Source organism: Cyanistes caeruleus, chromosome 5, assembly GCF_971803275.1.
Source record: "Cyanistes caeruleus chromosome 5, bCyaCae1.hap1.1, whole genome shotgun sequence".
Lineage (NCBI taxonomy): Eukaryota > Metazoa > Chordata > Aves > Passeriformes > Paridae > Cyanistes > Cyanistes caeruleus.
The window spans coordinates 78046190-78074123 of NC_141705.1; the positions used below are offsets into that span (position 1 = coordinate 78046190).

Consider the following 27934-nt stretch of genomic DNA (forward strand, 5'->3'; position numbering starts at 1 on the left):
TATAGTTGGCTTAAATTTAAGATTAGGTAAACTAAACTAGAGCACAGACTAGTGGCTTTGAAGTACCAACAGGAGGTTGTTTGCCACCTGACAGACCTGAAGGAGGAACAGCCCAGCAATGCACACACATAGCTCACAACCTGTCATTGTAACAAAAGAACTCCAGAGGCGTTTTCATTAATTAATATATTTTCTGCATTATAGTTAACATATGTACTTTCTTCGTGTCATCCTTATTTCGTTAAGTATTGATATTTTGTTATATTCAGACATGAGTACATTTTCGAAGTCTTTTGCAATAAATATCATAAAATAATAGAGATTCACATAATAAATATTCTTTACAATAAAAAAAGTTTTAACAGACTTTTGTCTTAAAAATAGTTGGGATTCAACTTTGTGTTTTATACATAAAATATACAAAAAAGGACCACAATTTGTGGCTAAGGCAATAAAACAGGGACAGAATAAAATTATAAAGTACAGAGCAGAGCTAAACTCACTAAGCCAAAGGATCACAAGAGACTTGAAGGATTCAAGAACGTTTAGGTGACTCAATGACACCTGAAGGCTGTTTGGATATATGAACACCACCAACTTTAATATCAACTGATACTGACAGACTATAAAAACGGGATTAGGAGGGTGGAGTGAGCAATATCCTTCAAAGACTGGACAGCAAAAGAAACATATGAGTATGCTGCAGCCACAATGTCTCCAATGTGAAGATCTGCACAGTGTAGCAAAAACTGAAGTTACATTGAAAATGTAAAATAGAAAAAATGAAGAAAAAAAGGGCAGGGCAATTCTCAGACCTGAGAATGCTCCAAAAGTTAAGACAAAAAGAGAGGGGAGTGGAAACAAAAAAAAGATGCAAAAAGAAGCAGGCTGCTTATAGAAGAGTCAGGCCTTTCATTTGGTGAAGCCTTTATTTTACATCCCTCTCCAGAAAGAACACACACAAAAAGTTATTTCACAATCCAGCTCACTCAGGGAAGTTATTCTTCCTTGGCACCCGGGAGGTTAAGGAGAAAAAAAACATAACTTGCTGAGAACAAAAAAAAAAAAAACCAAAAACAACAAACAAAAAAGACATCTTTGGGAAGATATTCACAGAGCAAGAAGCTTCAAGAGCCCAGTGAGCCCTCACTGTCTCTTTCAGGAGTGGTTCAGTTGCAAACTCAAAGACCCTGCCCGAGCGAGCGGCAGGTGCAGATCCCAGGTCCACACTTACCAAAGAGCAGCAGTGACTGCGTGAAACGCTCCACACTCAGCCAAGTCAGTAGGAGGAGGAGAGCAAAGATGCAAGGGGACGAACTCATGTGTCTGAAGTTGGGCAGACAGAAAGGAAAGGAACAGTCCTCCCAAATTGGGAGAGGAAGGGGGGGAAGAAGAAAAGATGGGGGGAGGGGAAAAAAAACCCATCAGCTACAACCTGAAAAACTGAAGTTGGAGGAAGTAAACCTCCCTCCCAAAATCATGAGGGCTTGCCCTGACCCCGGGAGGGGCAGCTCTCCAGTTTACAATAGACCGTGTTGGAGTTCTTGCACCGGCACCCCGGACGATTGACGCGGTCGTAGCACCCCCGGCAGAGTTTTAGGCATCCTTTGGCCGGAGGGTAGCAGAGCAAGCAAGGCAGGAACAAGGACATGGCTCCCATGCACAGGTACCTAGAACAGCAGTGTGACTGGGAGCAGGAGCAGGGATTATCCGCGTACGAGTCCCCTTCATCGTCGTTGGAACAGTGGTAGAAGATCCCTTTGACCAGGCACATGCAGGTGCCGTACTCCACCATGCTCTCGGCCGAGCACAGGCACTGCCGGTTGCAGGCCAGGCAGGAGGGCAGGGCCCGCGGCGCCGTGCACTCCCCGCACTTGCACTTCCCGCACTGCTCGCAGATGAACTTGTGCTGCGTCAAGTCCTCTTTCAAAGGCCCCTTCAGATCGTCCACGATCAGGGCCGACTGCTTGGGCTGCGCCCGGATTGTCCGGTCGGATCTGTGGCCGGAGCCCGGCCGGGAGGGCGGCGAGCGCCCCAGCAGCCCTTGCTCCGAGGAGGCGCTGCTGTTGCTGCCGGAGCTGGCCGCGCTGCCCGTGCTGGTGGATCGGCTCAGGACGGGAGCCCTGGCGTTATGCTGATGCGCCACGTGCCCCGCGTGGCCGGGCCTGTGCTCGTAGTTGTTATTCACATTAATCGGTATAATCTCGTGAGTCCTCTCATGCTTCTCCTGCCTCGGCGCCGTCCGCGGACCCGACTTTTTCACCACCGACGGCCCCTCGGTGTATTCGTTGCTGCCCCTGATGGCCTTGATCTGGTCCAGTGACAAGATGGTGGTGGGCTGGCTGTCCCTGTCATAGTCCAAGCGCTGCCGGCTGTCCAGGGAGGGCTGCTGAATCACCACCAGGGAGCCGCCGCTGCCATGCTGACTTTGGGGCTCCATCTGTAGGGATCTCTGCTGCTGGCATTCAGCGGGAACCTGGCATGCATCTGAAATCCTGAAACGAGGAAGGAGACAGAAGGTGTAAATAAACACCGCCTGCGTACATATACACACACAGGAGATCAAGGGCAGCGGAGAGATGGAGCGCGGGGTACTTTCTGAAAACAGAAATGATCTGGCAAAGCCCAAACTGCCCCAGCCACCTGGTACTGATCACTTTCAGCAGGGGATTACAGCAGTGCTGAGGATCTGGCCAAAGTCCAGTAATGGGGGAGAGTCTGGGTATGGCATCATAGACGAGGAATGCAAAGGAGACCCCATGCCATTTTAAAAAAAAAATTTACAAAACTTAAAAATCCAGTATTAACTTGTATGCTGACTTGGCAAGCCATGGGAAGTGCCTCTCCCATGCTACTGAACTCAACATCTGTCTCTAGCAACAGCAGTTCCGAATGCCCCCGACACTGAGCTGGAAAGAGCCAAGAACACCACCACGTTCATGTTTCGTATGGCAGAGTGAGGAACCAGCAGAGTTCTCACTCTGCTGCCTGAATCTGCAGCATCAGAAAGCTCCACAGATTTGCTTCCTAGTGCATTTGGAAAGTCTCCCTCTTAAAGTGACGTATGTGCATTACAGAGTCCTGAACTAAGTGCTGTCAAGTGGCCAAGACATTTTCTGTGAGAAAGCAACTCAGCCTACACATCTAATATGCTCCTTTATAAAATTAAAACAAGGGTGCAAACAACCTGCTTTCAAATATTTCCTGACCACAGGCTGGAGTGTGAAAGAAAAATGGGGTAGAAAAGGCTTAGATGAACTAGGTGTCAAACAAAAAGCACCTGAGGATTCATGAGAATAAGAGCAGATAAAAACCCCTCAACAACAACCTCAAAACACAAAGAACAAATCCATTTTCACAAGACAGACCAAAAGCTTCTCAAATAAACAGAATATCTGCTCATCTATCTTTTATAAATAGTAAGGGAATAGCAGGGATGTTAAACATTTCCATCCCTCCTAGCTTGAGACATGAAGATTGCAACACTGACTGAGAAAACTGCAGTGACAGTTCTGCACCTACACGAAAATGTAGCCAAGTGCCTCATTTATGCAGGGAAACAGGACAACAATCTGCTTTGCTTTACTGTCAAGCCAAAGCAAAAGTACCTTTTCACTCCCCCCCAAGTGTTTACCTGAGAGCAGGGAAAGGTAAGAGCTACCATGCGTTTCAAAAACTCATCCAATATTCCTAAGAAAGTGTCTTGCCTACCCAGAGCACGGCCAGCACGGAGCTGTTCTCCACTCCAGAGAGAAAAAGGTGCAGTGGTGTGGAAGCACAGAAAGAACAAGAAGAGGAAAGGTTTCCTCTGGCAGGCAGTCACCATGGGCAGAAAGTGACAGCTTCTGCCGTGACACAAAGTCTTTGTCCTCATCCAGTAACCAAAGATTTCATTTTACATCTAACATCACCTGTGTGGGCTTTGTGGTCACCAGATTAAACAGAAAACCAAACACTCTCATTGCTAATTCACAGAACAGAATCAGGGCTCGGTTGGAAGGGACCTAAGAGACTTGTGCAGTCCCAAAGCCCCTGGCCATGGGCAGGGACACCTTTCACTAGACCAGGTGGTTCAGAGCTTCATCCGACCTGGCCTTGGACACTTCCAGGGATGGGGCGTTCACGTTTTCCTGTGCCAGTGCCTCACCACCCTCCAGCAGAGAATTTGCTCCTACCCCACACACAACAAGCCGCCTTCTTCACGAGCACTGAATACAAATCCACAACAGACCAAGGGTGAATGAATGCGAAAAGGGGAAGATTTACAGCTGTACCAGCCAGGAGCTGGGCTCCCTAGGGGATAAAAAACAATATCCCAAGAAAATGCGAAAGACATCCAGTGCCATCTTTGGGGGGAAAGCGCAACATCAACGCGGCGCAGACTGACAAGCCCAGCTGCAGACCGGGGCGAGAGCTGACCCAGCCACCTCCACCCCCGAGCAGATCGCTCGTAAACTGCTTCCCCCGCCCCGGACAGTAAAATAAAAATGAGTAAAACAAAATAATAAAATAACGCACGGCGCAGGCGGCGAGAGAGAGAACCTCGCGGTTCTGCACCCGGGGCTGCGCTCCCTCCCCGCACCTCGGGGGTGGGATCCCGCTTCCCTCCCCTTCTCCACACTCGCTCGGACACGCCGCCAGCCCCCCCGTCCCGCCCGCTCCCCGCAGCCCCGGGCGGGCGGCGGCGGCGCGGCGCCCTCTGCGCCCCGAGCGGAGCGGAGCGGATCACGGGGAGGAAGGAAGAGGAGGGGAAAAGGGGAAGAAAAAAAAGTTATGAATGAAAACATAGGCTTTTTTTTTTTTTTTTTCCTTTTCCCTCCTTCTCTCTCTCTCTCTCTTCCACAGGGGAAGGCAGATCTTAGCCCGGCGCTGCCTCGGGAGGGCGGATTACCTGGCGCTTAAAGCGGCAGCCGAGCGGCCGCTCAGCGCCGGGGGTTCCCCGCGGTGCGGCTCGGCACCCTCCGCCTCAGCCCCTCCGGCCCCCACCTGCGGGGAGCGTTCGGGGGGCGTTTCTGACGTTCTGCTCGTTCGCAGCCGGCCCCTGTTCCCGGCAAGCCTTCCCGCAGCAGCTCGGTGCCTCCGTTCCGGGAGGGGGACGGTGGGAGGGTGGTCGGGGCCGCCCCTCGCCGGGCGGGCGCCGCAGCGCCCCGCGGCACCTGCTCGCTGCGGCAGCGCCGGCCCCGGTGTGAGCGCACGGCGGGTCCCAACTTCGTGATGTGCAGGGAGCCACCGGGAACGGCAAATCCAGCGGGCGGGGGGCGGCGGGGCCCCGGCTCCTCGCTCTGCCGGCCCCCGGAGCGGGGAAGGCCGGCGGGCTGCGCTCCTCGTCCCCGCACAGCCCTCGCTCGCCGATCTCCACGTCCTACTGGGCCAGCGGAGAAAAGCCCCGCTCTGCTGCCCACCGCAGCTCCCCTCTCCCGGGGGTCAGCATGCAGCGGCCCGGGCCGCCCGGGGAAGGGGCTCTCTCATTCGGCCGCAGCTCTCTCGGTCCGGAGGCAACGGGGAGCAAATCCAGCCCTTCCTGCAAAGCGGAGCGTCTGGATCGAGCCTCGGGCGGCTGCAGGCTGCGGCAGGCAGCGGGGCTGTTGCGATGCAGGTCTCGGGGAAGAGGCGGCGGGTGCGCGGCTCCTGCTCCGGCTGTTTATTTATTTCCCTTTGCGATCGCAGAGTGCAGGGCTGCGGTCCCGCTCCGGCGCTCGGCTTCACCGCATGGTCCTTGCCGCAAGTCCCGTCTGGCAAAGTGCAACCACCACCTCTGGTGCGAAAGATTTGGTTGGCTTTTTTTTTTGGATTGCTTTTTCGCTTCGATTTTTTATTTTCTTTCTAAAGCGGTCACGAAGCGGCTCTGGCTCTCCAGGCAGAGCTCAGCGAACTGCGAACGAAGCCAGAGGCAGCGCAATGCAATGGCCCCGCGAGCTCCCCGCACACAGCCATGTGCTGGCTGTCGCTGCCGGGGGCCGAGTGACAGGCTCGGGGCAGGGGCAGGACGCGGCGGGGAGAGGCGGCCCCGCACGCCGCAGTCTGGCACCGAGGTCTCCGCAGGCTCGACAGGGTCGCGCAAAGCTCCGACGCGCCGGAGACCCCGCGTCGGGCGGGGACGGGCGAGCACCGGCCCGGAGCTCCTCGGTGAGCAGCGAATCGCGCCCAGCTCAGCGCTGCCGGCCCGGGGAGCCGAGCCCCGGCTCTCCCGCCCGCTGCACCGCGGAGCAGCGAGCGCGGCTCGCCCGCACCTCCCGCACGCCTCGCAGCGCGGCCGCCCCCAGCGCGGCGCGGGGAGCCCCGGCCGCCCGCCCGCACCTGACCCGGCGGGAGGGGGGTGTGCGGAGCGGCGAGCGCCGCCCGGGCTTACCTAGGGCCGGGGTGAGCGCCCGCCTCCCGCGGCACATTGGCGGCGCGGATCCAGCCCGGGCAGTGCCGGCAGCCGCTCCGCGCTGCCCCGCCGCCGTTCCGGAGTGACTCGGGCCGCGCCTCGCCGCCTTTCAGCGCGCAGCCCCCGCCCGCCGCCGGCCGCGCCCCCCTGATGTCAGTGTGCCTCCGAAATCCCGGCGTGGATTCCCCGCCCTCCCGCCGGGAGCCGCTCCCGCGCGGGCACCGCCGCTCCCGCGGGCCGCCAGGGAAGGAAGGAGGGAGGGAGGGAGGAAAGAAGGGAGGCAGGACCTGCCCCTCTCCGGCCCCGCGCTGTCCCGGAGCTGCGGCTCCTCCCGGCCCCGCGGCCCCGCCGGCAGAGGGAGCGCCCGGGGGGCTCGGCCCGGTGGAGCTCGGAGCTGGCCGGTCCCACACGCTGCCCCCGACCGCCGGGCACTGGGCTCTGCTGCAGGGCTGAAGTTCTGCCACGCTCCTCCGACAGCGTTACAGAGAGATTCTTGTCTGTGTTTTACCGTCAGCGCCCTTCAAGCCAGGTGGAACAGCCCTTCGTTTATATTCACGAGGTATCTTCTGCTTCTTTCAATCTATTGCAGAGGCAGCTGAGGACCCGAGAGAAGAATTCCCTCTTGTCATCCTGCCATGAGATAGGAAGATAGGAAGCTTCTTCCCACCGTTTTACGGCTGGCACTGCAGCACCAGAGATGATCCGGGTTATTGACCCGGCTGACTCCCTCCTGCCTTTCCAGCCCTGCCTCGGCAAGGTCCCATCCAAAGCTCATCACTGCATCTCTGCCATGGTGCCAGAGATGCAGGGGTGCTTTCCAAGCCTGTAGTTTTATGGCCAGATATTATCTCTGATGTAAGATTTTTGGGGGTTTGGTTTTTCTGTGAGTGGAATATTTTAACAGGCCACCAAAAGAACATGGGAAAGTGATGTAAAACACATCCAAATTCTGAGAATTATTTCATAACAACAAGTATTGGAATAGTTGAGATTTGGCTAAACACCACTCAGCTTTAAGTTTATCTGAAGCATACTATCTATCATACTAACAATCTTTCACAAAACAAACCAAAACAACATTCTCCTACCTTTTACCCCAAAGAAAAGAAGTATGTGCTAAGGATATGTGGGGCTGCTTAGCAGGAACATTCATCCAAAAGTAAACAATCCCTCCAAACAGGATTGTACCACAGAGGTGGTACTTGGTGACAGTCTGTGCACCCAGCTCACCCTCATGGATGTAGCACCATTGTTTTTCATTAAACTTCACTAAGCTCAGAAAGAAATCACCTAAACTGCATTTTTGAAATTTTCATCATTATGCACAACCTTTACCTGAACCACCTGTTTCTCTGTGAAATCAAATGTGTGCTCATTAGAGGTTCTACACTGAATACTAGAACCAAGTACCAGTGGTAGTATGACTTGTGGTACTTCTGAGTTTGTAAAGAACAGATTGCTGATACCGACCATTAATACCATTCTCCAGTGACAGAGGCTCAAAGGACAAACAATGGCACAGAAATCCTTGGTGTGGAATAAAAGCATTCCAAATCAGCATTAATACTGCTGTGGGGTTTAGAAAATGTGGTTGTTCACCAAAAGCAGGCACACCTCGAGCACAAAGTACAAGACCGTTTTCAGTGAAATCCATCTGGAAACTTTGGAACCTATAAAGAGTTCAAACAAACAAAAAACCCAACTGTAGAACCAAAATGGCAAAGAAAATGAAAAAAAAAAAACCAAAAAACAATTACTCCTACAGAGCAGTCTTAGTGGTGGTGCAAGTTAATCTTAGAGCCTTTGGAGGTAGCAGGGCTCTCTTCTCACAGAAGTCCATATGCATTTTTCCTAGGATACTACCATAAAAACACCTCAACACCTCTCTTTTCACATCTCTAAAGCCAGCATCACCTTAAAAAACCAAAACTATGCCAAGTGTAAGAGCTTGATTTTAGAAACATAATACTGGGCTTAAATGGGTCAGTCAAATAACCAAGAGTACTGGCAGGTGTTCACTATCACCTGGCACCTGAATTAATACTTCACTGAAAGAAGGGAAAACCCTCCAGCGATATCCAAAGGCTCTCCACAGGCTCAAGCAAACATTCCTGCACCTCACACAAGTCCATCTCACTGGATTATCCCTGGAAATTATAGCAGTGAGAAGTTCTGATTAGAAAAATGAGAGCTACATTCTGGAGAATGAACTGGCATTTTATGGCTACATCCTGGCACAGCCTTAATTTGAAGATTGATGCACAGGCAGGAATCTGATGCAACCAAGTTATTTTCTATCTCCAAACCATCCTCTAGAGGTGGCCCAGCTGACATCGAGTCAGTAGAGACCAGCCCTCTATGCCTGATGTAAATCCTTCAGAAAAACCTGCCAGAATGGGGTTCAAGAGACTGAGTGATGGCCAAGAGCAGTGACCCAATCCCTGTTTCCACTTTCACTTTGAGGATCTGAGATTACTGGAGATAATCCATCCCCACCTTCTGCAGATGCTACTTCTCCCTCATGGCAGCCTGAGTACCAAAAGATGTGTTGGACAGAATGAAAGCACAATCCATCCTCAGCTTTTTGTTTGGTTTTCTTTCTAATCCACACCTAAAAGTAACTTTTATCTCTAGGTGGCTCAACTGACCTTTGTAAAGACGCACTGGATAAACTGTGATCCTCCCACTGTCAGTAACAGCTATTTCCACGGTGCATCCCACCTGGGAATATTATTCTATCTCTCCCTAAGCAGCATCTCTTAGCCGTGGCTAAGACACATGTCCCAGTCCAGAAGGAAGACACACACTCAGGCCCAGCCATAAAGCCAACAGGGCTTTGAGGAGACTCAGCAGAGAAAGTTTTTCCCTCTTTGCAAGTTCCTTGTCACTTCATAACCAATCATCACAGCTGCAATAACCTATCTAAGGTTACAGAGGAATTCAAAGGCAACCAAACCCCCCGTCCCATCAGCATTTATAACGAAATTATGAACCAAATTGTTGTGCCAGTCTTACCTGTAGCATTTGTAAGTCAGGTACTTCCCCCACCAGCGATGATCTTGCAGAGGTGGTGTCGGGAGAACCAACTGGAACCTGCAGCTCCCCAAAGCTTTTTGTGTCAGCAACTTTGAGTTTGTGTCAGGTGGAACTTTGTAGCTGTCAGTGCTTGAACAGTCTCAGAAACTCCCAGCGCTTGTTGGGACAAGACCAGCATAACTAACTTTTTAACACACCACTAGGCCTATATATACTACAAGGCAAGAGGAAATGGCCTCAAGTTCCACCAGTGGAGATTTAGATTGGGTACCAGGAAAAATTTCTTCACTGAAGGCACTGGAACAGGCTGCCCAGGGAGCTGGCTGAATCACCAGCCCTGGAGGGATTTAAAAGATGTGTGTGTAGATGTGGCACTTAGGGACTGGTCTAAAGGTGACTTGGCAATGCTGGACTCAATGACCTTAAAGGTTTTTTCCCAATCTAAATCACTCTATAATTCAAAAAGTCTCCAACAAACCATCAAAATCCAACAATAGCTATGGAACACTGCTGTAATAACAAGTGCCATGGGCAGTTTCTCAGCAGCTCTCATGAAACCTTGCTGGCCCTGGCTTTAGCTGGTGCATGAGATGAATAAAGCTGCTCCCAAGAGCCAAACACCACGGGTGCTGCGGTGAAGGCGTACCCTGACACGTACAGTGAATAACTTCAGGGTAAGGAAGAGAAAGCGAAGGCTGATGTGGTAGCGTTTCCCATCACACTTTCTACCAGACAGGTTGACCTTTATCTGAGATCAAAGGCACGGGTGGCTGGGGATTTCTTCAGCTCCAGTGTAGGGGCTGCTCTCAAAGCTCTCTGAAGACGCGCAGCCCGTGCGCCGCTGCCTCTTGCCGTCACTTCGAGCTGGGGAAAGGCACACAGGAAATCCTCAGTTACAAATAGAACCTGGAGTTTTCACTTCAGGAGATAACATCAGTTTTTCTTAGAGGCAGAGGAGACAGTAAAAGGCGGCAGCCAGGCAAACCTCCAAGAACAAAGGGACGAACCTCGAAGTGAACCTGCCTCATGAACATTTGAATGTGGAATCAAAGCACCGGGGGAAACGCTGCAGAGAGAGGGGTTTGGTCTGTGCCCAAATTCAGCACAAATTATACAGAAAGAAAATGCCAATGTCTGTAAAATAGGCTGAGAGTCTGACAACACTCTTTCCCTTCCCCATCTCCTGCATTGTGTCAAAGAAACCAGTATTTTCCTTGGGTAACCACAGGCAAAACTTCACCCTCCTAAGGGTAGGCCACAGCAAGTCTCTTCATTTTCCACCACCCCTTTGACATGCAGGCAATTCATACCTTTACACCTCTCCTTCAAGTATCCAGAGTTACTGTTTGCTGATCAAGTTTTATCTTCCTTGGAAAACTGCCTCTGTAGCCTTCATGTGTAGCTGCTACACAGGTTGCCGGCATGTGCACAAGATATTCTGCTAAGTGACCAGCCATATCTTCCTTATTTTGTATTAACTGTTAACTATTTTAGCTAATATGACTTCTTGTCTGCTTGTATAAACAGCTTTGTGAAAAAGGAAAATGGTCATTATTGCTGAACACCAATAATAACTTACTGTCATCCACCACAAATTATCTGCAAGTCCTTGTCTCATGTCCTAGCACTGAGCAAACTGCCTTTTCCAATCCACTGAGCCACAATTCCTTGCACAGACACAAACCTTTCCCATTTCTGCTGGAGAAGCGGCCGCTCCCCAGGAGCGGAGGAAGAGGAGAAAAGCTTTCTGCTAATTTAAATACATGGCTCTGTGCATGTTTTTATTATCTAAACACTTGTGGTGACTCGGGTGTTCGTGCAGCTCCAGGAATGCCTCCTGTTTATCAGGTTGTGCAATCCGTCACTGTCAGCTGAAGGAGGTCTCGGGAGCAGCGTTTCTAATTTGATTTGAAAATATACATGGAAACCTGAGCCTGCTTTTAGCAAGAATGATGGGGTTGGCCTAATGAACACAATCTCTCTTGTCGCTCTCGAGAGCAGTGTGTCAACAGCCAAAGTTTAGGCTCCCTCCGTGGTTGCAGCAGCTTCTGTGGGGAAGCAGCAGCTCCACGTCCGTGTCACGTTCCTGGTTCTGCTTTACCATTGAAAGGCATTTCAGTGGGATTTTAACAGGCAAATGCAAACAGGGGCAAAGTTTTTCCATGGATCTCTTGAAGAGAAGTTTGCAACAGACAGTTTCTTTTTCATGGCAGCTTCTTCCTCTGAGGCTTCATACACTTGTGTGGCACCAAATGTTGCTAAGAAAGCGTTCATCTAAAGCCAGTTCTCAGATAACTCAGAAGTTGTCACTGCTTTCCCCCCAGAAACTGGCTACAGGAAAAGGAACGTGCCACAGGAGTCCCATGGATTTCTGGCTGCAGCATCATCCACTTCAATATTTACACATTTTAACTTCTCAGGGGAAAAACCAAACCAACAGCCCCACACCTTTCTTTCACTCTTTTATGGCTGAAAAGGTAAGTCTCTTACCACAAATCTACAAGAGAGCAGTGATGTCACTTTGCCACATCCCAACGAAAAAATGATAAAATACAATTTGCTATTCACCTCTATTTTTTCATCCTTTTCCCATTTTCTGGGATTTACTTCTCTGACAGATGCTGCAGTTGGCAATTCAAGTATAAAGTGCCAAGACACCCCCTCCTGCATGTTTGACCTGCTTTGTTGTACTCTAGAAGAGCTTGTCAGGCACATCTTGGAATTTAGCTCCGTAGTAACAATGACCTGCCAAGGAACATTCAGTGTTAAGGGCCAGATTCTGTTCCTGAGGAAATCAAAGTTAACCTCGGTTCCCTCTGAGATTGAGGAAGTCAGGAGACTTTGGTATTTTGGAGACAGTGTAAAAAATATTATCCCTCAGGAGCCTTTGGGTTGAAAAGGTCAGATTTCTCCCACCAAAAAGGACTGGGAAAACCCTTGACAGTGAAGAACAGAAAACACACATGCCCCTGCACATACTGTCACGTTGCTGATGAAAACCCACCTCATTTCCATCGGGGTGGGAGACAGGCTGCTCCAGTTCCACACAAGCCATGGGGAAAGCTTGCACTGCCTCTCCTGCTGGCTCCCACCCAGGAGGACATGTACAGACACACACTCAACACAGGGAGGTTGTGACACCAGAAACTGTGTGTTTGTGTGTGCTGGGGGGTGGTCCCTCTTTTAGACTCCCTCCATGACTCTCTGCTTTGAAACCACTCCTGTGATTCTTGTTTCTTTCCCTGATCAATTAAACATGCTGTCCTTGAGGAGCCAAAGAATTCCCATGTACAAAGAGCACATCTATTGTGAAACACACCTTGCTCAAAGTATCTCAAAGCCTGCTCAGGATCCTGTCTCTATTGCCTCCCAAGTTCAGTAGTTTTGAAATTTATGCAGAAAATGGAATTTCCTCCTAAATTAGCCTGCCCATTGACTTTCCAGAACACTGCAGTGATGCTGCTTCAAGGTGACATTTCTTGGAGCAGCAGCATTCCCAAGGGAAGGATTGCACTTTTGCCTACAGTAATTGTTCCATAGATTTTCAGCAGTATAATCCAGCATAAAAGAAGCACCTGAATAAAGAATGCCACATGTGCCCAGTTGAAAAACAGAAAACACATTTTATATTAGCTTAGAACTGTGGTCATCATTGCCTCAGTGTTTGCACCAATTCCCCATCCTGTTTATTAAATAAAAGAAAAAAAAAAAAAAAAATACTTGACAACAATTCGCTAGTGGCTTCTAGTCTTTTCTACATGGAAGACCAGACAGAGACCTCAGAGCATTCAAGAAAGATCATCTTCAGCTCCAGCAGATATTGAGGTCAACTGCTCAGGTATTATTTATGTCCACACCTCTCACAGTAGTGAAATAGCTGTCACCACCTGGCTGGATTTCAGCTCTGCAGAGGGCAATTATCAAAACCTAAACATCAATCTGTTAGAACTTACACACCACTCTGTTCTCTCAGCAAACCAACATGACTTCTCTATTTCTCCTCAAAATGTCCCATTTCCAGAAAACTTAAACCTTTATGCATCCAAGATCCAGATATATTTTACCATATTCAGAGTCTTTGCTGCAGGTATAGTACAGGGGAAAAAACAAACAAACCAACACCACACCTTCTTTTTACTCTTTTATGGTTGAAAAGACATGGAAAAGATCTCTCACCACAAGCCTGCAAGAGCTCAGCAGTAGCACTACTCATATTTCATCACACACCAACAGTGTGAAACATGGGAAGTAAATGGAAAACAACATTTTTGGAGCTGGACTGATGTCAAGAATTACCTTTCAAAACCATCTGCTGTTTTTTTTTTAAAAACTTGCCACATGAAAAAACAACAACTTTGAGTCAATTACAAACACTCCTGTAGACTCATTAGCTCCTGCAGACTTAATTTTCCAAGGTGCCAATTGTTATAGAGTAAAAGTGCTCAGCTTCTTAGGAAGACAGAGAAAGTTATCATTTGCTCAGAGTTTTTTCTAAAGCAGGAAGGGACAATTCCTACTGTCAGACCTCCCTGGGCAAAGAAAAGAGAGGTTGGAAAGAAGAACCACCACAGGAAAACCAAGCTGAGATGCTGAGAACTTCCAAGAAATGCATTTTCTAAATCACATCCTGCTTTCTGCATGCTGTTAGGTATTAGGATACCCATATGTATCCTAATTTGTGTTTATAAAGATGCAAAGTTAGCATCAGAGTTGTAGTAAAAGTGGAATTATTCCCTGTTTGCTCCTTGAGGAGCAGCTAAACCAGCTCTACTGTTCCTGTTAAAAGTAGCTTAGACAGGAGACAGCTGGTCCGTCGGCTCTGTTTTAAACTTAGGTTTCAGACTAAAATTAAAAAAGCCTGAAAAAACACCATTTTCTCAGTGTATTTCATGGCAGGACAGCTCAGCCAAAGCCCACGGATGTAACGGCATTACTTGTTTGTTTGAGGAAACTTGCCATGCTCCAAAGCACCTCCACATCATCAACATTTTCAGCGCCAGTGGCTGCTCTGCTGAATTGTGTAGGGGAAAACAATCCTTCCTGGCAGGGAATGGGAAGGAAGCAGCACAACAACGCCTGTGTTAAGAGAGATGACTTCCAAAGGTGTGACAAGAAGAGCTGAACAGGATAGCAGATCCAGGGAAGGAGGAAGGTGGAAAGAAGTTGACAAGAGCTCAGCAGGAGTAAATCGATACAGTCAGACTGATGTTCTGTCAGAAAAGCATAAAAATCTCCTTTCACATTTCACAAGAGGATTTATCACTATAATTCCTCTGTTCCCAGCAGCTTTCCCCCTAGATCCAAAGACCATGCTTGACAGCACTTTGCTCCGAGTTTTTCTCTGCTGGGAGGCAAGTGAACACCATCTATGGTGAGACAGGCAGCGACCGAGCTCTTGGAAAACAAACAGCCCTGTGGCATTGCCCGTATCTTATCATACACATTAATTATTAGCAGTCATTAAATTAATTGCTGTATCTGTAAGCAACTAACAGAGGCTGACAGCAGCGGTGCTGAGGGGGTGCCTTGGTGGGAAGGCCCAGGAAGGAGCAAACCTCGCTCCGTCCCTGCTCCGAATGCGCCGCTGCAGAAAGGCTTTGGCCAGGCTACATTCTGTTCTAACTTTGTGTTTCTCTGTTTCCCCACCCAACTTCACAGAAATTCTTACAAAGGTTATGTACAGACTTGTACAAAATGGAGACTGACACTGGCTCTTGGAGGGTTTCCCAGAGCAAGTTTAACAGAGATTATATAATACGTTACATCTGTGTTGGTTGGTTGGGGTTTTTTTTTATTTTTAATATAGATGTTATTACACTAACACTTAGTCCTTCCTAGCTTAACCCTCCAATCACCCTTTCAAAATAGTTCATTATGTTCTGCAGAGATTAAAAACCTGAGGTTATGATGGGAGTTTTGTTTCCAGCCCTCACTTAAGACAAGTGTGTTACAACTGGGAGGGCTCAGCAAGTGACAACCACCATTATTTTCCTTCCACACACACTCCACTATCAAAGTCATGACGGGGGGGTCCTTCACGGATGGAACAGTGGAATTTTGGAGCTAACACAGAACTTTACTTCTATATCCTATTTTTAAATCAGAAGTCTCTAAGTAGTCTGCACAGCTTGGGCTCACCTTGTGTGGCTGTGACCCTTCCTCCCAAGATAATCCAGCAGGACAAATCCAGCTTAAAAAGGGCACTTATAATAGAGGGCACTTACTAAGGATATTGTGTATTCGCAGAAAATCGGGCTAAGTCACATCCTAATAGAACTGACTTTGTGCAAATCCATCTCCAAGATGCTCTTCCTGTTATTGTCACTGTGGGTTTTCCTTCTTCTCCATCTCATTGTTTTTCTTGTGGAGTTTAGAAATAAACAATGAGCAGACAGAAGAAAGGAGGAAATTTTTCACACATGCTTTCTACCAATTTATTTTCCTCCCCACTTTTCAGATATTTATTCCCCCAACTTTTCCTCTTCTCATTGAGAAAAGAGGCAGAATTCTCCTCCTTTCTCTTGATACCATTACTTGACCCTAAATTTCTGAAAAAATCTGAAGAGGAAGTTCTATTTCTTACCTTTTTTTGGTATTGAAGTAATCTCTGCTGCTTTATACGTGCCTCAAGTGTCTGAAAGTCAAGCTCCAGAAACACACTTGCTACTCCAGTGCTGATGGGGTTAATGAGTTCAAAGCCAGACTCCACTTTGTGCTTAGCAATGAGACACTTCCTAGCACAGGGCCAGGGTGACTGCAGCCCTCCTTCAGCTCACCTAAGTCAGCATCAAAATAACACAAATCAGCCCCTGTTCTCATAAGAATCAGTATTCCCATTTCCTGTCTCCTTCCAACTCCATCAACCCCCACACATTTCCACAAAAATCATTCAGTGATGAATTCTGGGGTAATTTTTCTAATTCACATGCTTGTTTTCAAGCATTCTCTCCATCCACCCCCTCTCCCAGCTGCCCCTCACTGTCCTTAACCAGGAAGGGCTTCATGTGCCCCTAAGCCAGCTCTTACCTCCTCACCCAGCAGACAAAGTGATCCCAAAATTCAGCTCCCCAACAGGCAAGTAGGTAAAGAACAGCTCTTCCAACATCTTCTCTTAAAGTCTCCCCAGCCAGCCAGTGCAGGAAGAGGCCTAACAAAGCTGTATGCAGCCAATTGTGTTATCAGGGCACTTGGCACTACCAGCTGATCCTTGATTACTATTCATCCCTCGGGAAAATAAAACACCCCTTTGTAGTAAAAGTGTAACCGGTTACTATGAGGCATTACACATTAACAAAAGCAGCTTTTTACCAAAATCCCAGATGATGAAAGCCTGGAAGTGGAATCAGACCAAGGTAACTGGTTGTTTCTGCGTGTTTCAGATAGAAAGCTGACAGTTTAACCAGGATTTTCACAGTGTTAGGAAGAAAGTGAGTTGTGTCACGTATTTGTACAAAAAGTCATAGTGAGTTCTGTAAAACAAATTTTAAGGATAAAATTGTAGCAACCTTTGTGGTGTAGCATCCTACATATGCTACTGCCTGCACTGCAGCAAACTCAGTTTTCACAGGGTCTTGAACATTTTTAACAGCTCTTTTTACCATTTTTGTGCTTTTCTTGAAATCCTCACCAACACTTTCAATATGCTTTCACATTTTCCTTTTTTTTTTTTTTTTTCTTTTTTTTTGCGTAAGACTACAAATCATTAAAGAGCACAGCTATCTGAAAGGCAGAATTTTCAGTCAGGCAGAAGGGTAGAATTTGCTGGCTTGGTGGAATAATCCCTACTTAGGTGGTGAGGAAGCATTCCAGAATATTAAAGGATTTGTTTGTTTGCTAATCTACTTAAGCACCCATAGGCTTTAACACCCACAGCTTGTGTGCTTTAGGGATCTTTCATGTCCATGGCCACTCTCACTGCCACAGCTCTGCATTAAAGCTGCAGATTCAGACTGCAAGCTGCTGGTGGGACACCTGGAAAGAGCTGCATGGCTCTGGTCCACCCACCCACAAATCCTGCTCCACACATTCCTGTATTTTAGGTGCGGTAGCCACACACAGGTCACGCTGCTTCTCACATCCTGTGCTCCCGCATCCCACCCACCCAACTCTGGGATAGGACAGCAATCCAAGCACCAGGAAGCCCCTCAGAGGCACTGCAAAGGAGGCTGTGTGAGCACGTTTCACACCCTCAGCTTGGGGAGAACTCGCTGACAGGGAAGCAGGGTAGCTTTAAAGGCATTAAGTAGAGCAGGCTTGGTGTAAGCAGCTGCCCCGTGTGAAATCCGAAGCTCTTGCCAGCGGTGTGGAGCAAAGACATGACCTCATTATTCCACAGCCCAGATAATCCGCTCCTGGATAAAGTGAGAGCTGACAAGTGTTTCACCTTGAACGTTATCAAAGCCCTTTCCACACTTGGCTGATGGCAGAGCCATTTTACCAAACAGGGATGTGAAAACTCCTCAGTGTTAGCAAAAGAGATAAAAAATTCCCTGGGGTGCATGGTTAATGCCACACACACACAGGTATGAGAGGAAGAGATCAGCAGCATTTCCAGAACCATTTAGGCAAACAGGATATATTTCCACAGGTTAATAAAATATTTTTTCTCAATATATTGAGGGTTGCTGCTCTTAATTCCTTCTCTCTACCTCAAGGCACTTTCTCTAGATCAATGTTGAGGGCCTCTCCTGACATCAGCTGCCCCATCAGCACCTCCAGAAAGGTAGTTCACCTCTCAGCTGGGATAAATCACTGTCTGGACTATCTTCTAGTCTCTTCCCAGCAGTTGCCAAGAGTGATTCCACCCCCCTAATCTAGTTGGAGGAACCTAAGCTTTAATGTCATGGATTTTACACAGGCACACGCAGACAACACGCTAGCCTCCAGTTTTCTTGGAAGGGTATCACAGAATCATTTAGGTTGGAAATGAACCATTAAGATGATCCAGTCCAAGTGCTGGACCCACAATCAGTTTGAGCAATGGCTCCACGCTAGTCCAAGGGGAAGGAATGTCATCTGGTTGCCATTGCCTCCTCTCGCAACACCTGCGCTCTCGCTGGAGTCCTGCCACGCAAACACAGAGAGGGGCTCTCTCCCCCCTCATCCCTCCTGTCCTTGGCAGGCCAGTTAACAGAGAAAACACACATCTCCTTCTCTGTCAGGGCTCTGGAGCTGTTGGATTTAAGTCTGCATGGAAGAATGACACCATTTAAAACGTTTAACACAGCACACATAAAGCCCTGGTGAAAACGTGCAGTTAAGTTTCCAGCAGAGGAGGTGAATAAATGAACAGGTAGCACTTCCAGAAGGAGCTGACACAAACCCCGAGATCAGGAGGAGGTTTCAGCTGAAATATTTCTCTTCCAGATGTTGTTGACCTGCCAAATGGGGAAAACATTGCACAGCAACAACAGCAATTCTGCCTCTTGCACCTACTACCTCAGAAAAGCTCTTTATCAAATTGCGCACATTAATATCACCTGTGGTGTTGTCATCTATGTCAAACATAAAAAACCATCAGCAAAAGCTTTTGGGGTTCCTAGGAGATAAAAATTCACTACAACCGTAGCAACAATATTAAATACAAATACAAAGAGGTCCCAATGTAAAACTGATTTTCCAAATGTAACTCTGCTCCCACTGCAAACCGCCTCCTATGCCCCAGATGGCATCAGCACAGGAGTAATCCCAAGGCTCGGGAGCGTGAATGGAAGCACAGCTGGTTTTATCCCGGCTTTGGGATCACAGGAAGCAAGGCAAGTTCTTTGTGCCTCTTTTTACTCATTCTTTCAGGGCCTTTCACCAAGGTTATGATGCCTTCAGTGGGTGACTCTTCTTCTTCAAGGTCAAATCCCTCCCAAATTCCAGCACTACATACTAGGATACCACAAGCCCTGGACAGTAGGATTTCTAGAGATGGCAGTTCTGTTTTACCCACACATCAGCTGCTTTCTGTGGCAGAGCCAGAAACAACCAAAACCTTTCAGGGTCAGGCTCCTCACAGCCCTGACTGCAATAAGCAGAGACAGTTCTCCTGCCCACCAACCTGTGTCCACCACTGAACTTCATCCTCAGGACAAAACACCACATCTGGCTTCCACTTTTCCCCTCTCCACACCCCATCAGCTGAATCAGACTCCTGCTTCACCAGGAAACATCACTTCCAGCCTTCCATGGCTGCTCAGTTCCTGGAGCATTGTTTGGCATGTGTCCAGCTTCCAGAGGGGAATCACCACACTTTGGCATTCAAAATGAGTAAAGAAGCTGAAAGAGCCAGGATACAGAGCCCACAAAAATCAGATTTAAAGACATAATATTTAAAAGGGCTGACAAGTCTAAATTCAATGATTTTGAATAACCAACTTTGAAATAAATGGTCTTTATTCTGTCTCTGATGTTTGCCCTTGCCACCTGAGCTTGGTAAAACTTATGTTCCACTCTCATTTAGAGGCTGCAGGAAAACTATCCACAATAAACCTCATTCTTTCTTCTAGGATTAAGAATTGTATATCATACTTGCAGTGAAAATCTGTTTTATGCATTAGGTAGAACACAGGAGTGAACATTTTTTCAAGTTAAGTGAAGACAATTTTGCATTTTGATCATAAATATTCTCCTGGTCATTTCTGGCCAAACTGTCAAAAGACATTTTATGCCATTTTGCAAGAGGTTGTTATTGGAGGAAAAAGGTAGATTTTTTATTTAAACAAAGTGTGCCTGAAACACTGAAAAGCTGATTTAATGTTAACAATTCTGCGACTCAAGCAGTATTTGGGCCAAAAACCAGCTCCAAAAGATAACAGCAGGCAGGAAAAAGACTGTGTTTCTAAAAAACTTAAAGAAGCCTAGGAAGTCTAGGCAGTTAAAGAGAAGATGGGACAGAGATGTTCTTCTCAGCTACCTTCTCTGCTGTGATTCACTGATCCTCAATCCTTTTATTAAAATTAAATCTCGTGGAAACACAACAACAAAACCCAGCAGAAGAGAGAGTGCCTCTATCTTTGAGTTGCTCTGCAGCACAGAGGTATTCAGGCTTTTATGGGCTCACACTGCAAGAGATCTGAGTGGGTGCCAAGGCACGAGGTGTTCAGCAGAACACGTTTTCAGGAGTCAGCTCTGAATCAAAACTGTAAATGACAGGAGATGCTCCTGGAGTGCTCTGTCCTACAGTGCCCTCATCAGTAAGTTCCAACCAGAGGCTCAGGGTGCAACAGCTCTCACCAAGCTGGATCATGAAAGGACTGCACTGTGTTTTAATCAAAACCAAATTTTTGGTCATTTTCCAGAATTCTGATACCTGGGTTTCAATTTGCTCAGCCACTGCAGCAGTGATCAGTCTTTAGGAAAGATACAGGGAATCATCATAGCTTCCTTTAAATCTCAGTTTAGGACTGGCTTGGGATGGAGTAAGATCCTGACTGGCATCAGACTGGCAAAGTTTACCAAACAAATTTTTTTGGAAGCAACAGACACCTCCTGGGGACTTCACAAATTTGTCACTGCTTATTTTTTTTTTTTAAGAACATCTTACTTTTTAAAAAAATCAAATTCCACAAACCCAAGGATAAAAAGGGGAGCTTCCTACATTTAAAATCACTTCAGGCATATACAGGTGTATATCAAGAGATTTGGTGCCCACGTGGCACCATACAGGTAAAAGGATAAATGTTTGCAGGGATGGGATTTTTCCCAAGGCACAAACAGCAGACATGGGCCAGCATTCCCTCCTACTGTCCTCAAATTTGATGTGCAGAATTTCCCTCTGATGGCAGCAGGATTCCACAATGGGACAGAGCAGCCAGCTCCCACCTGCCCCTCTTGTAGTTTCTCAGTTCACATTCACTCCTTGGTGCATGTTCCAAATAAACCTGAACACTTCCCAAGGAATGGCCATCTAGTTTTAACACTCATCTGGAGCACCACACAGTGTTATTTTTAGGCTACAAAATCACAAACAGAATTCATTATTGGCAGTGAAAACTGCAGTCTCTCTTTTCTCCCTTCAGGAGCAGACACTGGAGTGAAGTGCCAGGGGATAAAGGTATGGCATTTAATTTCTGGAAACCTCAAAATTTAATGGTTATGATGAATGGTTCACATCCTGAGCTCCAAGCTGGAGTATGTAGAATTTAGAAAAGAAGGATAAAGTAGTTTCAGATGCAGTCTTGATCCCCAAGGCAACTTTTCCAGTTTATAATTTTCTTAATTCCCTCTGTCTGTTTGACTATGTAAAAGTAGAGTAAAACAATGAAAAAAAGAAAAATAAACTCATACACATCAGCTGAACTAAGTAAAGGACCCCCTTTTCCTCATCCTATAATCCTTCACAGCAACAGTAAAATGAAATGCTAATTACAGCAACAGTAGGTTAGAACGAGAGTAATAAAAAAGCTGTCATTTAAAAATAGCAGATTTCTGTTTAAAAGCTATGAAATGTGTACAGTGTGGAAGTAAAGAGAGCAAAACCATAATCTAGGTGAAGAAATTACCTTTCTGTTGAAATTTGCGTTGGCTTTGGTTTACCTTTTCCTCAACTTTTTATGTCTGGACTAGAAAAGCCTTTCTTTTGTGGGGAAAAAAGCTGAATATTGGTTTGCTTAACTGCATTTCATCCTGAGTGCAAGAGCAGAGAGCCCACAAGGACCTGTCATCATTTCAACAGACGATATAACAAAGAAACAACTTGAGGAGATTTTATCTGTCCCTGAAGTATTTTGTGGCCATTTATAACAGTTTTTGCAAGAAAGTTTTCTCATCCATTAATTAGGGTTCATTATAGATTTTCAGTGGACAGCTTTAAATTACATATTTTATCAACATTCCCATTTATTTTGATGGAAACAAACATGAACAACAAGAATCTTTTGCTGACACCTGGTAATGGCTTCAGGTTAGTGAAGGGCTGGACAGTTTTTTAAGGTGCCTACCTGCCAGCATGTCTAAAAGGAAGTTGGTGAAGACCAAAGATAAATGTTTGTCTGTAAGCAATCAGGATGCCTCAGCTTTATCTCAGAAAGCCTGTTCAGCAGCTTTGCTGGAGATCATAAATCAAAAAATTCACAGTAATTTTAAGCATTTTTCTTAATGAGGCCATTCACTGGGATGGTCCCTGGGATGAAACTGTGGTTGAGGCAGGAGCAAATGAAGGCAGTAATAGCATTTGTTGCTTCTCTCTTTAGGGCCAAGAATCCACTAAAATTCAGAATTTGATCTTTTTTTTTTTTTTTTTTTTTTTGGATACAACTGAGATAAACTGACTTAAACTGGAAATCTCTTAAACCAGACTACCTCCTCTAAAAGGCAGGTTATACCACTGAAATGGTAAAATCTAAAATTGAGGACAATGTCTATGACACTCACAACTTCCACAGGGACTTTTATTACGGCAATTCTGCATTCAGTTAACTCCAGACACTCCACTCGCTCACAGGACAAAACTCTTTGGCTTCTGACAGCTTCACAAAGGAAATCTGCCATTCACACAGTGAATGGGGTATGTATTAATTTGCCTTTCAGAGCGCGTGCAGTCCACTTTGCTGCTGGTAATCTGCATAAAACTGGATTAACGAGTCGGGAATCCTCGGGCTCACGACCGTCAGCGCGCTCTGGAAGTGCCGGCCCATGATAGATTTGGCATGGATGTCTTCCTGAAGAGCTAGGAGGGCTGCTTCCCTGCAAACTGCTGTTATCTGCAAAGAAATATCAAAAAACCCCACATTATTATTATTATTATTATTATTATTATTATTATTATTAACATTACTTGAAGAAAGAGAACACAAGAACATCAAACCACTCCAAATGCCAAATAATCACAAGTAGAGTTTTCCTAACTTTTTTAAATATATGAGGTTGTGGGCGATTAGGACATCCAAAAAACAGGATGTAGGTCGAAACTCAAACCACAGTTACATTACATTTCACATTACAGCATGCTGCAAATTAACTCACTAATCATATTACCTTGTGTTAAACTCCCCATAACACCTGATAAATTCAAATCCCAACCACCAGCAATACATTTTTCCATCCCCAAAGTGCAAGAGCAGATATTCCCAGGCTCTGTAGGCACTTTTCTTTCCCAGCCTTGCACTGGGAAAGAAATAAAAACAATTAATTCCGAAAGGAGGCTCGGAGGAGAGGGGTGTGTGGAAGGGGAGGAGGGTTAAGGTCTCATACCATGCAATGTGTTTTTAAGCTCTCTGGACTTCAGACAGCGGAAACAGACTGATGCCAGTGTCACTCTAAAGACACATTACTGTGGTGAAAGGAGCTTGTGGAATGAAAAGAGATATTGTGATTTCCAGTGCAACAGGGAAAACAGTGATTGATATTGACTGCTCCCTTATATCTGTAAATGAAAGAGCCAACTGAAACGCATTTGTCCGGCTATTCAGCATATTTTCTCTGTTTGTTCACTTACTGAAAGGAGTTCCCCCCGCTTATGCTCTGCTAATGGTTGCCAAAGCCGTTTAGTAGCTTTTTAGGGGATTTAGCAGCATGTTTAGGAAGCTTTCACAAGAAAACATGCATGGATTTAGATGGCTTTGTCAAGTTACAACAATATTACTATTAGTTCTGTGCTGCTCTAATGAGCACCAAAGCTAAACACTGCTGTTACGCATTTTAATGCTTTTCAGGACTTCAGAGACAGCTGAACGTGGAAGTGCAGCTGAGATTTAGTGCACCAGCTTCTCGTGGAGATCAGCAATGCATCACCCAGAAAGTTAACAGAGAGGCCCCCTGCTCTTTCTGTGCAGGTTTTGCTCTAAGCAAACATTGTGGCTGTGTCCCCATCTCAAACTAATATTAAGCTACCTAAAGACAAAAACCTGCACCAGATCAAACAACCCTTGCACTCCCTGCCTATCACTAAACCCAGAATTCTCTCACAAGGGAGAAGACTGGTGATGGAAAAACAGATCCCAAGCGTTCTGGACTCTGAACCGTGCTGGCCTTTGAAGGACAGGTTGATTTCCCCTTGATAAATACTGCAGTAAGGCCACAAAATGAAGAGACTCCCTGCAAGTTTTCACAGGCATTATTAAAACAATCCCCAAATGCAGTCACAGCAGGTTCTGACTGCCCCGTTCTCGTGGAGACCATCACCCACCCACAGCATGAAACGCTGTCACTGCCAAGGTGTTCACTTGTCAGCAGCTGTTTTAGTGAAGGAGAAGCTGAAGGAGACACTGTCAAATTGTCACATCCAAAACCAAAGGAACACCTCTGCCAATCCTATTTCTTCCCATTTTAGTTGTACACCAATACACTCAGGAGAAATTCATCCATGGCTGATAGTCCTGATGGTGCTTTCATCTGCTCTCTATACTCTGCCAACACCATCAGTAACAGTGATGATGACTAACCTCCAAAGGAGTTTCTTTTAAAAAAATTTTACTCTTAAACACTGAACCATAAGATCTGTGATAAATGAAAATCACTAGACATGAGGAAGCACCAGAAAACTGATTATTTTTGGCTTCTTAAAAGCATTTCAGCTACTTTTAAGGGACAAGGAAAGACTTTTATGGCATAAATTATTGTTCTACCTTTTTCTGGCTACACTCAGAATTTTTGTGGACTGAATCTTTTCTATATTGTTGAGTAACAAACGGCAGGCATTACAGCACAGTGTTGAAAATTTTGTGTCTGGTCACAGAGTCACACGGAGTTGTTTCCATTCCTTGGCTTACCCAGGGGATCAGGTTTCTGAGGTAAGAGATTCAACAAGGCAAGTCTGACTATTTTTCTTTGTTCAAGTATGCAAACTTTAAAAAACAAAGTCCTCACAATCATTCTCACTAGCTGGTAAAGCTAACTCACTTGTGGAAAGCAAACACAGGTATTAATGCAGCCACAGTGACAGGAGGGTGAATTCATCTGGTGAATTAGGCCTCACTGGCCTAAGGTCACTGGTCTGTCATGGAGACTCCTTGTCACAGCCATGTTAGGACATTTCTTACCAGATGGAGCAACAGCAGGACTTTTAAATGTCATTTCTGTGGATTGAGGAAAAAAGGGAAGGCCACAGAAGAGGCTGTAACTGACAGCAGAGGAAGGACACCCTTTGCAGCAAGATGTGGATCTTTCCCAAGCTTAGCAGCACTCCAAACCCAGAAGCTGCATCCACATCATCAGCTTCAAAACCCTGCAACAGGTCCCAATGAACTTCTCCTGTGACTTTCTTAAATCACTTCTTTTGGCCTCTACAAGATCACCCTGTATCAAGTGCCACGGTCCAATCATGCCTCATATAATAAAAGCACTTCTGTTTGTATTAAACCTGGCAATTTCAGCAAGTCCTCCTGTTCCCTGTGTTATGAGAATGATGATTCATCTTCTCTTCTCTGTTCACCTTCCCTGTACCATCAATGATTTTACAGAGTTTTATCTCATCCTCTCTCAGTCAAGTCTTTGCAAGCTGAAGAGTCCCCAGTGACTCAGACTTTGCTCCTGCCCAACCTGTCCATTCTTCCTCCCATCTGCCATCGCTGCCTTGGCCAGTTCTGCCCTGAGCTCTCCCTGCTGAGTGCCTGAAGCTGTGCAGGGCACAGAGGGAGCTGTACCAGGCCACAGCCCTGTCCCTGGGCTGCCTGCAGTTCCTTTCTTATCCTTGTATTTGTGCTGAGAGGATTTTTCTCAGAAAATTATTCACGCTGCCTCCAGCATCTTTTCCCAAGTGACAGTATTTAATTTAGGCCAAATTATTTGTGATTTTGAAGCTTGGGCAATATTCTTCTTTCTCCACTGCATTTAGTAGGATGAACAGCCTCTACCTACCTCTATAAATGACTGCTAAGAGCCAACACTACCTACCTGCAAGGCAATTCTTAACGAGTTCCAGACAAAAATACAAGGGATCCTAATTTTTACCTTTTCAGTACACAAAAAAAAGACAAATGAGAGCACAGTCTTTTGGAAATACATCTCACTGTATGGAGGGACAAAATAGATATTTTGTGACTGTATCTGAATGCAGAGTGGCTTTCAGCACCCCCTCTAAGGCAGTAACGAAGTGATTGTCAGAGACAGCAGTGATTAAACAGCAACACACCAAGGCAGCAGGTAATTAAGCTGTAACTACTGTAACTACATGGGGTGCTACTGCAGCAGTAAAGAGCCAGCCAGGTGGGGTAAAAAGCTTCTGAATCTAAGAGTACCAGAATATTCCATAGTTTGGTTACTATGGATATAATTATAAAAGGAAGTTTATGAAACAGAATTCTCATTTTCAATAGAGTCAGAGCATTTTACTGACCAATGCATTCATCCGCTGTCTGCAGTCGTCTCTTAGCATGGGAATAGTTTTGAATTCATGTATAAAAACCAGTACATTGTTTTCTTAAAGGACTGATTTATCATCTCAGAAAGTGCTTTAAGATCAGAAAATAAACAATTAATTTAGAATTCTGCTTCAAAAAGGCAAAGTCAAAAAGGCACCGGAGTCAAGCTTTCCTGGCAGGAAAGGAGAATTAAAATTTGCTGTCTGAACCACACACCAGCTCAGAGCTATGCTGCAAACAACGATGAGCCCCCCCAGCAGAAAAGGATTTACACCTAGTCGTTCCCTCCTGCCCCATTCCACTCCCAGCAACAATAAAATGCCCTGTGCAAGTTACTTTTCTCTGAATAAACAGCACTGAGCACAACCCATCTTCCCTCGAAACCAATGGTTACACTGGCTGCTTCAGCTGGGCTGATTCTCCCCCATTCTGGCATTAAGCAACAACTTTTTCCAGCGAATTCAAAGTCCTTTTCAGCTTCTTTGTATTTAAAGCGCTCTAAATAGCTTTAAAGAACCTTTAAAAAAAAAAAAAAAAAAAAAAAAAAGGAAAAAAAAAAAGAGAGAGAGATTCTGTGTTAAAGCCTTAGGTATTTTCAAGAAAGTGGTTTTGTTAGGGCCGAGTGTGCTGGGAACACCTGTGAATGTCGGGTTTAATTGGGCTGCAGCTGGTGTCGATTGTGTGCGCCGTAACTGGCAGCCACTGCCTGGCCCTACATTGTGTTTCATTTTCCTTTTTCCTTCCTTTTTAATTCGCTCCTCCACCCCGCCAGTTAAAGTTGTAAGGGATTGTGTGTGAGAGAGGGATTAGGAGCCTGGAAACAAGAATAGTGCCCTGCGGCTTGTGAATAGCGCAAATTGGGGCGCTTCCTGGCGGAGCGCTACCTGCGAGGCTCAGCGCCCGCCGGGCACCTCAAAGGGAGCCGGGACCAGCTCTGGGGACTCGCCTTTCCCACTTCCCCCTCAGCCAGCGAGGGATAAAAGCTTCACAAACGTGAAAAAGACGCGAATAACCCCCGGGTCTCGACATCTGTGTCTCACTCGGGCGAATTCCTGCCCTACCCCTGTGCCAGGAGCTGCTCTTGAGAGCAAAACTTATCCCCATAAAATAGGGATAGCTGGAAAGCTCCCAGGACCCACCTGAGAATAAGAGAAAAGGTGGGCACGGATGCCTTCCCAAAGCGAGAAGCTGCTCCACAGACACGGAGTAGCTGGAAGAGGTTGCGACTTCACTCTTAAAAATA

At 46.5% G+C, this 27934-nt stretch overlaps 2 protein-coding genes across 12 annotated transcripts in view; both read right to left on the reverse strand.

Annotated features, from left to right (window-relative positions):
• Positions 1 to 171: 171 nt before the first annotated feature.
• On the reverse strand, positions 172 to 17477 carry SPRY1 (sprouty RTK signaling antagonist 1). 4 transcript variants are annotated; one of them, XM_086890623.1, is made up of 4 exons: positions 16433 to 17477; positions 15990 to 16182; positions 9386 to 10270; positions 172 to 2495 (listed from the first exon to the last, which is right to left on the reverse strand). In XM_086890623.1, exon 4 carries the CDS (start codon positions 2438 to 2440, stop codon positions 1478 to 1480), a length of 963 nt encoding a protein of 320 aa, XP_086746749.1. In that variant the 5' UTR covers positions 2441 to 2495; positions 9386 to 10270; positions 15990 to 16182; positions 16433 to 17477; the 3' UTR covers positions 172 to 1477. The 4 variants fall into 4 exon arrangements, with proteins under 4 accessions (XP_086746749.1, XP_086746748.1, XP_086746747.1 ...); XM_086890622.1 differs by having other exon boundaries at positions 15990 to 17439; XM_086890621.1 differs by lacking the exons at positions 9386 to 10270; positions 15990 to 16182; positions 16433 to 17477 and adding an exon at positions 6350 to 6493.
• Positions 17478 to 22768: 5291 nt separating this feature from the next.
• The window catches only part of AFG2A (AAA ATPase AFG2A), a 161121-nt gene continuing 155955 nt past the window's right edge, over positions 22769 to 27934 (reverse strand). For all 8 annotated transcript variants that reach the window (XR_015287308.1, XR_015287309.1, XM_086890588.1 and 5 more), the window contains one exon: positions 22769 to 23094. Coding sequence is in view for 6 of the 8 variants with exons in the window: in XM_086890588.1 (XP_086746714.1) it covers positions 22918 to 23094 (177 nt within the window). In the remaining 2 variants the exon portion in view is untranslated. The remainder of the gene's footprint in view (positions 23095 to 27934) is intronic.

Coding starts and splice junctions, on each gene's coding strand:
- SPRY1 (XM_086890623.1), bottom strand. CDS start 2,440: ATGGAGCCCCAAAGTCAGCATGGCAGCGGCGGCTCCCTGGTGGTGATT.